Below are 14,255 nucleotides of genomic sequence, written 5' to 3'. Positions count from 1 at the left end.
TGGCAAACACAATCCTTCCGTCTCAGTATTTTGTTTGGGAATGTTATCACCTGCCTGCGCTCCACAGGTACTTCATTTCGTAACAAGAAACTGGAAATATTTCCCTTGTCTCCATCCCAAAGAGAAGTTGCTATTCATTTAAATAATACATTCTCTGATGCCAGGAGGTAATGGCGCCTGTTTGACTTGCCATGAGGGGGTCCACAGCTGAGCTGGGGGCACTTCCACTCAAAGCTGTATGATGTGCCAAGAAGAGAAAAGAGGTGGCCCACTTCCTCCTTGGAGCTCACCATCCGCTGTCGCTCTGAGAGTCTCATCTCTGGCATTGACAGAACAAAATACCCACAGCCTCCTCTCAGGACAGGCTGGAGCCTAGCCCAAGTACACTTGAACTCTGTCATCAAATCTACACGGCTATTACTAGAAATAGGGCTAGATCATGTAATAACCATTATAGAGGCAATGAAAAAAGAAAAATGGGGTTATAAAATGTGGACAGATTCATTTATTTTGTGTTGTGGAGATATAAATACTTTTTTTTGTACTAAAAAAAATATTTTTCAAAGTTAAAATAATTTCGCCTGACTTGATCACTGATTCAGTAGTCTTATGAAAAGCTCAAATAATGAGCTAAGACTCTAGGGAGGAACACATGACTTCATCAACTCAAAAGTACTTTAACAAACACAAACATTTTCATTCCTAACATTATCCAAGGCAGAAATGTTTACTCGGTTATCTTTTAGATGAGAATATGAAAACAGACTCATAAATGATATCTCAATTCCTCTTGTCTATGGTTAGCCTAATAATTACTCAAAAGTTTGCTCTGAATTAATTATACCTTTTACTTTCTCATTTTTTTCAAGGTTCTATTTATTCATCTGACAGAGGGATAGAGAGAGAACACAAGTGGGAAGAGGTGGGACGGAGGGAGAGGAAGAAGCAGACTCCACACTGAGCAGGGAGCCTGACGCCAGGCTTGATCCTAGGACCCTGGGACCATGACCTGAGTTGAAGCCAGATGCTTAACCAACTGAGCCCCCCAGGTGTCCCTAAAATATACACATTTTTAAAAACTTTTGCTCATTGGTCAAGGGTCAACTGTACAATAAATTAAGACTATAAAGAATCACATTTCATGAAAGCTTTAGAAATCCTGACCCAAAGTGCATAAGAATCACTTATACCAGGAGAGAATAACACACACTTAAAAAGTCCCTTTTGAAGACACATCTAATGGAGGGTCTTTTAGGTTGGTGGTTTTCTTTTTCTCCTGTATTTCTTAATGCAAAATGTCAAGCATAAAGTTGATGAAGTAGTATAATCAACTCCTATGTACCCATCACCTAACCTCAACAATTATGAACTCATGACCAGTCTCAAATCTCTCTCCATCCTCCTTCTGATTATTTTGGATCAAATCCTAGATATATCTGTAAATACTTAGACAAGTGTCTCTAAAATAATCATTTTTAAAGTCAAGTCAAGACTGTTGTTTATTTTGGTTTTGTTTTCTCCCCATGTGTCCTCCCAAATTAGCCATGAAATAATTAAAACAAGTTTCATACAAAAAAAAATTAGTCTTATGTTGTTTTAAACATTCAGTGGAACAGAATTCCTACCTGACTATTCAATGTTACTACTCATTTGATCACATTGGCCCTAACTCTTTGGGGCCACAAGTTCAAGTCCCAGCGGGGTACTTCACTCGTTGATGAGAACAAGAGGAGTAATAAACTGCGTCGGTGGTGGAAAAAAAAGGGGGAGGAGGGTAAAATGCCCTCATTTTTACATTTACTGGTGCTAATAAAAATGACCTCCATGAAGGAATAATGGAAGGGGGCTGGGAAGCCCCACAAATCAGACGTGTCTCAGCCTCAGCCCAGAAATAGAAACATTCTGCTTCTAAAACTGCTGCTGCCTCGGGAATGATTATTAGCAGGCTTCTAAGACCAAGGACACCCCCTCCCCGCTACTCCACAAAATCTTTGTAGAAACACTAAGAGTAAAAGCAGGGAAAGGAAATGAAATACCAAACTTTTACTTTTAGATGGAAGCCAAAACCAATTAGATTTTAGTTACCTTATAACGCGTTTGTTCCACATCATAGATTTTTTTCTCTGATACCATTTTTGGGGCAAAGAACTTGGCTAACTTGGCAAGGTAAACCCCGTTCCGGAGCCCTTCTTCCAGTTCAGTGGTTGGTGGCAATTCTTCAACTAAGCAGACTTCCATCCACCTAGAAGGATGAGAAAAAAACCTTTAAGTAATTCCAGTTGGGTGACTTCGTGTAGGTGAAGAAACGCAGCATCTTGCTACGTGTGTTGGAGATATTAACAAACAGAGCAGGATCTGAAACATCTTTAGCTGTCTGAGATGGGAAGAGAGGACTTTCTGGGTGGGCAAGGATTCAGAATACGAGACGAAGAAGGCAGACTCAAAGCCCAGAGCCCTTGAACTCACTTCCACGCCAGAGCTTGTCAACTCCATGTTTGTCTGGGTCTCTGCCAATTCTCTTTTGTGCCAAAGAGGAAAATGGCCAAACCATTTTGTATGGGTGGAATTAGTCTGCTGACATTATCGAAAAAAATAATTCCAAGTTTATGAACCCAGAGTGGAGGAGATACTTATGAGGCAGATGCCTCGGGGAAAGCAGAGCCCAAGGTACTGTAAAATCTGCAGTTGCCTCAGTCCAGAAATGACTACCAGAAAAGGGAAGAAGGCATGGAAAAGGAGCGTCAAAAATTCAGGAAGTTTTCTTCAAATAATACACATTCCATTTTTTAATACCAAGGACATATTACAACATTCTTACTTTTGGGGGGAAAATGCAATATTTACTGAGTTATGAAAAAAATATCTCAGAAAAAGATCAGATTAAATCTTAGGACACTGTGCCAATATTGTAGAAAAGAGAGCACCAAGGTCATTGTGGGCTCAAGGACACACGGTGGGAGGGGAGACTGAGCCAGCTCACATTTCACATTGGCATGCTGAGAATTTGCCAGAATTATGGAGATGATGCTATTCCTATCCATTCTCAAATAACTATTACCTCCTGTAAATCCAAGAGGCAGGTATGCTGGTGTTTAGTGAAAGAGCTCTCACCTCCCAGCTGCGGATCCACAAACCATGAACTATGAGTGTGAGTGCCACCCCTCTAAGGCCGGTCCCTGCCTGAGGGTCAGTCACACATCTGTAGCTCATCCTGTCAGCATCCAGCACGGGAGGACACTGTTCTGCAATATTAACCACCAATCCTGATCCAAGTAGTGAACACTGCAACGTATCTCCAGAGCTACAGCACTGGACAACAGCTTTAAAAGCTCAGAGAGTCCCATATAAACAGTAATACTGGCCACTTACGAGGCATCGTAAAATGTGGGATAGATGAAAACAATAGAAATGTTAAGAGCTGCTTTCCAAGAGCATTAGATGTAATTGAAAAGGCAATGAGATTCCAAGGAAAGACCACAGGACCACATCAGAAAGCTTATTATGCCCAGTGCTACATGGCAGAGCTTAAGAGGAAGGCTGGGAATAAAGGCAGGTAACTGGGTGATCACCGGACCCATCAGGGAAAGAACTGCAAAGATGATGGGACCTGGATTTGGCCTAGAAAAATGGGAGTATCTGCAAAGGCAGAGAGGTACCAGAAACTGGGGAGTGAGCCAGGCTAAAGGCATAGAGGAAACGTGGGCTAACTCATGGAGAAAACGCAGAGCAGACTCTGGGCTTCTGGGGCTCAGGAGGGGAATGGAAATGGAGCTGAATATATATAAAGCTGGGATCTGGAAGACCTCACCCAGGAGCAGTGCTGTTCTCTGTTGCCACAGGAAGCAGGGAGCTCCTGGCAGCCTCGCAGCAAAGGAGTGACACGCTGACAGCGGTAATTAGAGAAAATTAATCTTGTCTGATGGATGCCCCGAGACAAAGCGCTCTTTCAGGCCTTTTCCATTTTGAGGAACTGGGGGGCTGGATTAGATAGGAAGCAGTGGGAAGGAGGGAAGCCAGGAGACACGCTGAGGAAGCAGTAACAGGACTTGGTGACAGCTTAGAAAAGGAGGTCAGAGGAAAGGAAAATAATGCCAGCCAGGGCGAGGGTCTGTGTGAAGAGAGTTCTCTGGACGGGGACTCAGGCCCATATTACCCGTGTGATCCCAAGTATGCACCATGACCTCTTGGGGCCTGTTTTCTCCTCTGCCCAAGGGATAGAGAATGAGAAGGATAGGATGATCAGATTTTCCCCAGACTTGAGATCCTAGGAAGACGGTGAAACTCGAAGAATAAGGAACTGGTAAAACGAGAAGGAGAACTTGGCTTTCATAGATCACGTACAAGGTGTGTAAAGGATATTTGTTTATAGGATCCTTGCTTCAGATCACTGAAGTAAGAGTACATAGACTTGAGAAATTCTTAAAAAATAAAGAAATCAATAATAATGTTTTTTAAATAAAAAATCTGGGCAAGTTAAAATCCACTGTGCGAGGCTTATTTCCTAATCTACGTAAACTACAAATCACAGCATTATGCTAGTGCATATTAAAACACAATCTGCTTTTGAATAATTAGCTTGGAAATTTAAGAAACTGTTTTTCACGCAATGTGTAATTGCTTTATAACAGTCCATGATTGGAGTATATGTGTGAGGGGTGGATGAGAGGTAAACTGGCAAATGGTAGTGGATGGGGATAAACTGACAATAAGGAACAAAGGGCAGGAAGCTAAAATAAAACTGAAATATGGTACTTTGGACTTGGGCTTGTTAAAAAAAAAGATGATCAAATCTTGCCATTTGCAACGACATGGATGGAACTAGAGGGTATTATGCTGAGCAAAATAAGTCAATCAGAGAAAGACAATTATCATATGATCTCTCTGATATGAGGAATTTGAGAGGCAGGGCGGGGGGGTTGTCGAGGGGTAGGGAAGGAAAAAAAATCAAACAAGATGGGATCAGGAAGGACATAAACCATAAGACTCTTAATCTCACAAAACAAACTGAGGGTTGCCAGCGGGAGGGGGGAGGGAGAGGGTGGTTGGGTTATGGACATTGGGGGTGGTATGTGCTACGGTGAGTGCTGTGAAGTGTGTAAACCTGGCAATTCACAGACCTGTACCCCTGGGGCTAATAATACATTATATGTTAATAAAAAAATAACTTAAAAAAGATAATCATACTTATTTCTGTCTGTATTAGAATATGTGCCGCTGGCTTCAAACACTATTGATACCAAAAGTTGGGTCAGCTACAGCCTATTTAAAATCCAGCCACTGCTAATGTTTATGACACTATGAACTACTCAAGGCAAGGGCCATCTCTTCTTCCACTTTATAACTAACCCCTTTTGTGTCTGGAAAATGTGTTTATACATAGTAGGTACCTCATAAATTTTTTTTAAAAGATTTTATTTATTTATTCAGAGAGAGAGCACGAGCAGGGGGAGAGGCAGGTAGAGAGAGAAGCAGACTGCCCACTGAGAAGCGAGCCCAATCCAGGTCTCGATCCCAAGATCCTGGGATCATGACTTGAGCTGAACATAGATGCTTAACCTACTGTAAATTGTTATTTAATGACAGAATCTGAGTGCATAAGAAAACCTTTTACAAGCATCACAGTTGCATCATAAAATCTTCAGGACACTGCCAAAGAGAGATCAACGGAACAGTTTTGCAACATTAAGCATCAACGGGGATATCTCCTTTCCTTTCCTTGAATGTTAAATGATGAAGCTATTATCACCAATGATAACTATTTTGTGCTAGAACCTGTATTTAATACTTCATGGGGATTATCATTTAATCCTCAAGTCCCCTCATAAAGAAGAGTGTTACTAAGATCACCATTTTTAGATGATAAACTGAGGCTCAGAAAAGCTCTGGGCCACACAACTGGTAACTGAAAGATCTCAAAAAGCTGCCAGAGACTTTGTTCCTCCAATTTTAACTTTGAACTTCTCACGACTCACCTAGTCTACTTCCAGAGTAGGAGTAAAAATTCCATGGTAGGAGAGATGTGCTGCCACTATTTCAGTATAGGGTCAGAGAAGAGTATAGGGACTGTTAAAATTGAGTAAAATGTCCTGGGGTTTCATTTATCCTCTTAGAATTCCCTCTTTGTCACCTGCCTTGAAACAATAAATGGTAAATGGCACAGGCTACCTCTTATCGGTGCTGTTTCATGCAGGGATTCAAGCAGGGTATGTTTTAAGGAGGGCATAAAAAACTTAAAGCCTCTCCAGGTAGAGTTACCTCCTAGAGAACCCCTTTAAGCCTAGACAAGATCTCAAAGAGTCTTTAAAATATACTACTTGGAAACTCCTCTTAATTAGTGGATGATGAACAACAATTGACTAATAGCAAGACTACTCTTCTGGGACAGGTGGTAAGCTCTGCCCCCAAAATCAGATAGACTGGCAACTTAACCTTGTTACAAAAGTATTAAAAAAGCTCATAACAAAGCACAAACTATAATATGCAAACTTCTAAACTAGGACACAGTCATGTGGGTTGAGAATCATTTCAATCCACCTTTCCTGAGTATAAGAAAATAACCTGGGGCAGAGGTACCAAATGGTTCATCCCAGAAGCTGGGAGAGAGCTGGGAGTGTTTGCTGGCCAGGGTCAACATTTCCCATCCCGAGGTATCTGTGTCGGGCCAAGTGGCTGGGCTGTGACCGCAGAAGAGGAGAGGAAGTGATGTGCATTGCCCCTAGGCGTGCCTCAGAGAAGTTTCCCATAAATGAACTTCCACTGTCTCCTCTGCAGTGTGCTAGCAGGATACTAAAGCTCAGGGCATGGTGAGGGGCACCTGGATGATTCAGTCGATAGAGCACATGACTCCTGATCTTGGGGCTGTGAGTTCAATCCCCACACTGGGTGTAGAGCCTATTTAAAATTTGTATGGAATCAGAAGAGACCCTGAATCGCTAAGGAAATGTTGAAAAACAAAAATAAAACTGGGGGCATCACGTTACCTGATTTCAAGCTTTACTACAAAGTTGTGATCACCAAGACAGCATGGTACTGGCATAAAAACAGACACATAGACCAGTGGAACAGAGTAGAGAGACCATATATGGACCCTGAACTCTATGGTCAGTTAATCTTCAACAAAACAGGAAAAAATATACAGTGGAAAAAAGACAGTCTCTTCAATAAATGGTGCTGGGAAAACTGGGCAGCTATATGTAGAAGAATGAAACTCGACCATTCTCTTACACCGTACACAAAGGTAAACTCAAAATGGATAAAAGACCTCAATGTGAGACAGGAATCCATCAGAATCCTAGAGGAGAACATAGGCAGTAATCTCTTCAATATCAGCCACAGCAACTTCTTTCAAGATATGTCTCCAAAGGCAAAGGAAACAAAAGCGAAGATGAATTTTTGGGACTTCATCAAAATCAAAAGCTTCTGCACAGCAAAGAAAACAGTCAAGAAAACAAAGAGGCAACCCACGGAATGGGAGAAGATATTTGCAAATGACAGTACAGACAGGATCTATAATGAACTCCTCAAACTCAACACACACAAAACAGACAATCATATCAAAAAATGGGCAGAAGATATGGACAGACACTTCTCCAATAAAGACATACAAATGGCTATCAGACACATGAAAAAATGTTCATCATCACTAGCCATCAGGGAGATTCAAATTAAAACCACATTGAGATACCACCTCACATTAGTTAGAATGGCCAAAATTAGCAAGACAGGAAACAACATGTGTTGGAGAGGATGTGGAGAAAGGGGAACCCTCTTACACTGTTGGTGGGAATGCAAGTTGGTGCAGCCTCTTTGGAGAAAAGTGTGGAGATTCCTCAAGAAATTAAAAATAGAACTTCCCTATGACCCTGCCATTGCACTCCTGGATATTTACCCCAAAGATACAGATGTTGTGAAAAGAAGGGCCATCTGTACCCCAATGTTTATATCAGCTATGGCCACGGTCGCCAAACTGTGGAAAGAACCAAGATGCCCTTCAACGGATGAATGGATAAGGAAGATGTGGTCCATATACACTATGGAGTATTATGCCTCCATCAGAAAGGACGAATACCCAACTTTTGTAGAAACATGGACGGGACTGGAAGAGATTATGCTGAGTGAAATAAGTCAAGCAGAGAGAATCAATTATCATATGGTTTCACTTATTTGTGGAGCATAACAAAAAGCATGGAGGACATGGGGAGTTAGAGAGAAGGGGGTTGGGGTAAATTGAAAGGGGAGGTGAACCATGAGAGACTATGGACTCTGAAAAACAATCTGAGGGGTTTGAAGTGGCGGGGGGGTGGGAGGTCGGGGTACCAGGAGGTGGGTATTATAGAGGGCACGGATTGCATGGAGCACTGGGTGTGGTGAAAAAATAATGATACTGTTATGCTGAAAATAAATAAATTAAAAATAAATTTAAAAAATATATAAAGAAATAAAAGAAAAATAACATCTTTAAAAAAATAAAATAAAGCTGATGGCAGCTTTGAAAGGGAAAGTAGGAGCCTTCCCATCAGCCTGGTTTCTTGAATAACTATGTCTCCCCATCCTTGTCTTACATTACTGAACTTCACAAGAATTACAAGAATTACAAGCAAGAATTACACTTCCACTGTTAACCTCAACTCAGGGGCTTATCTGTTGCAGAAGCCAGTGTTATCCAGCCAAACCAATACCAATCTTTAGTGTGATTTCTAGGGTCTACCAGGGTCAAATTTCCTCTAATGATCCCAATGGAGAGACAACTGGCCTGATGTTCAGGAAGTCTGTCTCTGCCAACAGTAGCTGGATGGACTGGAATGGGTCATTTAAAACTCTAACTGAGTTTTAGTCTGTGAGTCTAAAATTATAATGGAATTCAGTATGACAGGGTAATTATGTAATATGATTTTGTTTTAACAGTTTTATTGAGAAATAATCCATATGCCATACACACGTCCATTTAAGATGTACAATGCAATGATTTTTAAACATTTATAGGGATTTTTTTTTAAACATTTATAGGGTTGTGAGATCATCACCATTATCAATTTTGGAACATTTTTAACACATTTTAAAAACATTTATACGGTTATTTTTCTTTTTTAAACATTTATATGGTTGTGAGATCATGATCATTATCAATTTTGGAATATTTTTATCACACCCAAAAGAAACTCTATACCCATTAATAGTCATTCCCCATCTATCTCATTACTCCCAATTTACTAATGAACTTCTTATTGATTTGCTAATTCTGTATGTTCACGTAAAGAGAATCCTACAATATCTGGGTTTTTGTGACTAGCTCCTTTCACTTAGCATACTATTTTCAAGGTTCATCTATGGTGTATGATGTATCAGTACCGCATTCCCTTTAATTGCTGAGTAATACTCTGCAGTATGGCCGTATCGCATTTTATCAGTTTATTGGCGTCTGGGTTTTCCCCACATTTTGGCCATGAGGAACAATGCTTAACTTGTGTACTAACATTAGTGTACAAGGAAGGTTTCAGAAGGACATGGGCTCTCACTTCTCTTGGATATACACCTAGAAGTGGAATTGCTGGGTTGTAAAGCAACTCTATGCTTAGTCTTTTTACAAATTTCCAGATTGTTTCCCAGAGCAGCAGCAACATTTCATATTCCCACAAGGAATATAAGAGGATTCTAATTTCTCCACATTCTTGCCCACACTTAGCTGTCTTTTTGATTAATAATAATTATATTATTATTACTGCCCATTTACTCGGGTTATTTGTCTTTTTAAAATGGAGTTATATGAGTTCTTTATATATTTGGTATAGAAGTCCCTTATCAGATAAATGATTTGAATATCTCTCTTTACTCTCTGTGTTGTCTTTTCACTTTCTTGATGTTGTCCTTTGACCAACAAAAAAGGTTTTAATTTTGACAAGGTCCCATTTATTCCTCCATTGCCTGCACTTTTGGCATCATCTGTAAGAAACTGATGCCTACTCAAAGGTCACAAACATTTCCTCTAAGAGCTTTATAGTTTAAACTTTCACATGTAGGCTTTTGATCAATTTTTCAGTTATTTCTTATAAATTCTGAGAGCTAAGGGTCCAAATTCATTCTTTTGCGTGTGGATTTATAGTTGTCCCATCACCATTTGTTAAAATTGGAAGGGGAGGTGAACCATGAGAGACTATGGACTCTGAAAAACAATCTGAGGGTTTTGAAGGGGCAGGGGGGTGGGTGGGAGGTCGGGGTACCAGGTGGTGGGTATTAGAGAGGGCACGGACTGCATGGAGCACTGGGTGTGGTGCAAAAATAATGAATACTATTATGCTGAAAATAAAAAATAAATTAATTAAAAAAAAAAAGACTAGGCTTCCCCCGATTAAATTGGCATCCTTATTAACAAAAAGATCAGGGCACCTGGTGGCTCAGTGGGTTAAAGCCTCTAACTTCGGCTCAGGTCATGATCTCAAGGTCCTGGGATTGAGCCTCACATCGGACTCTCTGCTCAGTGGGGAGTCTGCTTTCCCCCCTCTCTCTGCCAGCCTCTCTGCCTACTTATGATCTCTCTCTGTCAAATAAATAAAATCTTTTTAAAAAAATCAATTGACTGCAAATGTAGAAAAGTTATTTCTAGACTTCTATTGAGCTATACATGGATGATTTACATATGGGTAGGACATACAGTACGTACAAACGAAATGAAGCTACAAAGGCCTTATATCATCAAGAGCCTGTCTTCAAAAAAACCGACCTAAAAACCCTCAGAAATGAAAACCAGAATTGGTCTGTGCCTCTCCCTGTTGCCCTTGCATTTCCTGCTTCTTCCCACGCCGTCTACTGATTACTCCTGTTGAACCATAACACCAGCATGGGAATGTCTCAGCGCAAAGCAAAAGTTGAAGCTATTATGAGTATCTGAAGAGTTGTTACAGAATTTCATCTTCCTTTTCAGGATAAAGGGACTAGTTTTCTATCTGTGGGTTTGTTTCCCCTTCTCTCTGTAGGGAAAGTTCAGATCATTCACTGGGCACAGAGAAATGAGAAGTTAAAAGAACTTTCCTTTTTTTCATTCAAGCAGCCTCTCCTTATCTTTTATTTTTTTTTTTATTTTTATTTTCTAGGTGAAGGCAAAAAAGAGATATAAATGTCATTTTTGCTTGCAAAAGACTCAAAAAACAAAATTTAAAAACCCTTGTAAAAACCAGAAGAAAAATGATCCATTCTACTGTGTTACGTTGTGCCTTACGGAACATATGAAAGTTGTTTCACTGAGGCATTTGCTATCTGAATTGTTATTCAGGAAATCGCCAACTATAAATCTTGGTCTCTATCATACAGCACTGTATGGAAGAAATATCCCAAAAGTACAACTGCTGGCCAAAAAATCAGAAAGTGTGTGCTTTTCCCCTGTACAAACATTATTTCACTGCAATGTTCTGTTTCATGAACTTTCAAGTACTATAAGTAAATTTATTTCCCTAAATGTTTTGAAAATCGATTTAGTAGGTATTTTTTTTTTTTTAAGAGTAAAAGCAAAGACCAGATATTTTTACACATACAGTACAACTGGTCACCTTTTTGTGCCAATAGGAAGTAAAACTTCAGGAAGACTGCATTTTTTCTTTTCTTTGTTCCTTTCCTTTCCTTTCTTTTCCTTTTCTTTCTTGTTTTTTTAAGATTTTATTTATTTATTTGTCAGAGAGAGAGTGAGCAAGTACAAGCACAGGCAGGGAGAAGTGTAGAGGGAGAGGGAGAAGCAGTCTCCCGCCGAGCAGGGAGCCTGATGTGAGGCTCATCTGAAGACTCTGGGTTCACAACCTGAGCCAAAGGCAGATGCTTGCCCAACTGAATGACCCAGACGTCCCTGGATTGAGGTTTCAGGCCAACCTTCCTCTTTGCTGGAGGCTGATGCAAAATGTTGACCAGAATTCCAACAGCCTTAATAGCTCGGGGGAACAGGGATGCAGGGAATCACACACTGCGAAAGCAAGGTGGGTCCATCCTATTCTCATACAATACTTACTTAGTTCACTCTGAGAAAGTGACATGAAATGTTAAAAAAAAAAAAAAAAAAAAAACAACTCTATTTTCTTTAAAATACAGATGTGGAGTACCATGAGAAGAATCAATAGAAAACTCCACAGTCTAACAGGAATGAAACCAACTTCAGTGGATGCATTTCTCACTCTCTTCTTTAGAAGGGAGAGAATACAGCAAAATCTGTTGAGTTTGGCAAGTATTTCCCCAACAGCGTTCTACAGAATGCTGGCTTGAGGAGATACTAACAGTGTCCTAAGGGGAAAGGGGGACCAACTAGGTTTAAAGTGCTGCGTTCTATATCCTGTCTCGAAGATTCCTAAGTGGAAATAGTATGCTGAAAGCTCAGAGAATTCCTAAAGTAGGAAACCAAGTTTAACTTCTTTTAACCTAATATTTCCCTAAATTTTGGGCCACAAAACCCCTTTGTTCTAGAACAGCTATTAGCAACATTTCATACAATGAAACAGCAGGCAACTAATAGACACAGTACAATTTACTGACTAAAACCATGGCATTAGGGTTACACTGTCTGGGCTCAAATTCTAGTTTCAGCACTACACCAGTGACCTTTCTTTAAAACAAGGATATTCATTCATTCATTCATTTATTTATTTTTAAACAAGAATATTTAAAAGTACCTGTCCTCAGTGGTGGTGGTGGTGGGGCTATTTGGATGGAGTTAATTAGCATATGTTACAATGTTTGGCACTGTGCCCAGCACTAAGTTAGAACCCAGCAAACATTAGCCACAATTATTAGATGGCTTCAAGTTTGAATATGGTCTATTCCCTTACCAGATGTAGAATCTTGAGAGATTTAATACAGTTACTATTTTTGAGACTCTGCTACTTTCCAGACACTGTTTCAAATGGTGGATCAGGCAAAGCCCCTCAGCTTACAGAGCAAAGAGTCTCAGGTAATCAATGATGTTAAGAAACCAAGGGTTCCAAGTTGTTTTGTGGAGTAAATAAAACAGCACCAGGACAGCTTCTAGCAGACAGCTGGCACTCAGAAGTTACATGTACGGTTCCCTTCTCTTTAAACTTTTTTTTTTTTTTTTTTTAAGAGAATCTTTTGGGTGAGTCTTTTCTTAGAGAAGGATACTGAGTGTATGAATGGTACTCTCCTTTCCTGTTTTTCCTTAGATGTGGGATAAAAAAGAAAAAAATTAAGCAGACTGGCCTGAGACAATGATGGATATAAGAGAGCCTGTAAACTTTGGAGCACCATTTCTAAGAGGTATGGATTAATTTTTGAAGATTTTGAAAAAAATGGTAAATTATCTCATAGAATAGAGCTGCTTATTCCTCTTGGTTATACACCTAGAAATGGAAATGCTCTATTGACCATTCTTAACGCCAGGCACCAACTAGACTTTACTGTACTTGTGTTAGGCTTGGCCCAGTGAACCACCTACCCAGATCATACAACATGCTTGCACACATGGCTGGCTTGGCACATACAAATACACAAACACAAAAAAGACATTTACATGTTCTGAAATTTCTAGGCAGGTAAGCACTCCATAAAGCAAAGAGCCTATAAAGTTAAAAAAAATCTAACCCAAAACATACACTTGTTTTTAACATGGGGATTAAAGATATATGTATACCTGAGGGGCATCAGTTGGTTAAGCATTTGTCTTTGGTTCAGATCATGATCCCAGAGTTCTGGAATCGAGCCCTATGCAAGGAGCCTGCTTCTCTTTCTCCCTCTGCCCCTTCCCCCAGCTTGTGCATGTGCGTGCTCTCTCTCTCTCCCCTTGCTCACTCTCTCTGTTAACTAAATAAGTAAGATCTTAAAAAAATACACACATATACTTGAGAACAAGTTTTGGGAACCTTGGAGCCTCTGAGATCCAGAGATCAGAGTAAGAATGGGGGGGGGCACAAGACACACCTTCTCAGAACTTTCCACTGTTTTTTACCATCTACTGGTGTCCAATATACATGCTTGCATATTCTGAGATACAAAATCTTCCCCCCAGTATGTTCAAACAGTTACAGTCTACTAGTACAAACTTTCTCAGAAGCAATCTGATGATACGATACTAAATAATTATCACACACCTGTTGAGTTCTGAGCACCGTGGGTCATAAAGTTTCATTTACTGTTCTTGTAACACACTGAGTTATCATCTTTAAAAATATGTGGAGTCACAAAAAAAAAAAAAAAGAGAGAGAGAGAGAGAGAAAAGAAAAGAAACAACAACAACAACCATGAGGAGTCAGATACCAAGGAAGATGAAA

General features: G+C 40.0%; 1 protein-coding gene across 2 annotated transcripts in view; it reads right to left on the bottom strand.

The window, feature by feature from the left end:
- Positions 1-14,255, bottom strand: part of IQGAP2 (IQ motif containing GTPase activating protein 2) — a 299,955-nt gene that overhangs the window by 146,559 nt on the left and 139,141 nt on the right. For both annotated transcript variants that reach the window (XM_059175277.1, XM_059175278.1), the window contains exon 3: positions 2,086-2,242. In XM_059175277.1, coding sequence (XP_059031260.1) covers positions 2,086-2,242 — 157 coding nt within the window. The remainder of the gene's footprint in view (positions 1-2,085; positions 2,243-14,255) is intronic.

The sequence above is a fragment of the Mustela lutreola genome, chromosome 5, assembly GCF_030435805.1.
Source record: "Mustela lutreola isolate mMusLut2 chromosome 5, mMusLut2.pri, whole genome shotgun sequence".
Taxonomy (NCBI): Eukaryota; Metazoa; Chordata; class Mammalia; order Carnivora; family Mustelidae; genus Mustela; species Mustela lutreola.
Note: the sequence above shows the minus strand (reverse complement) of the source record. Positions and strands in the feature narration are given on the sequence as shown.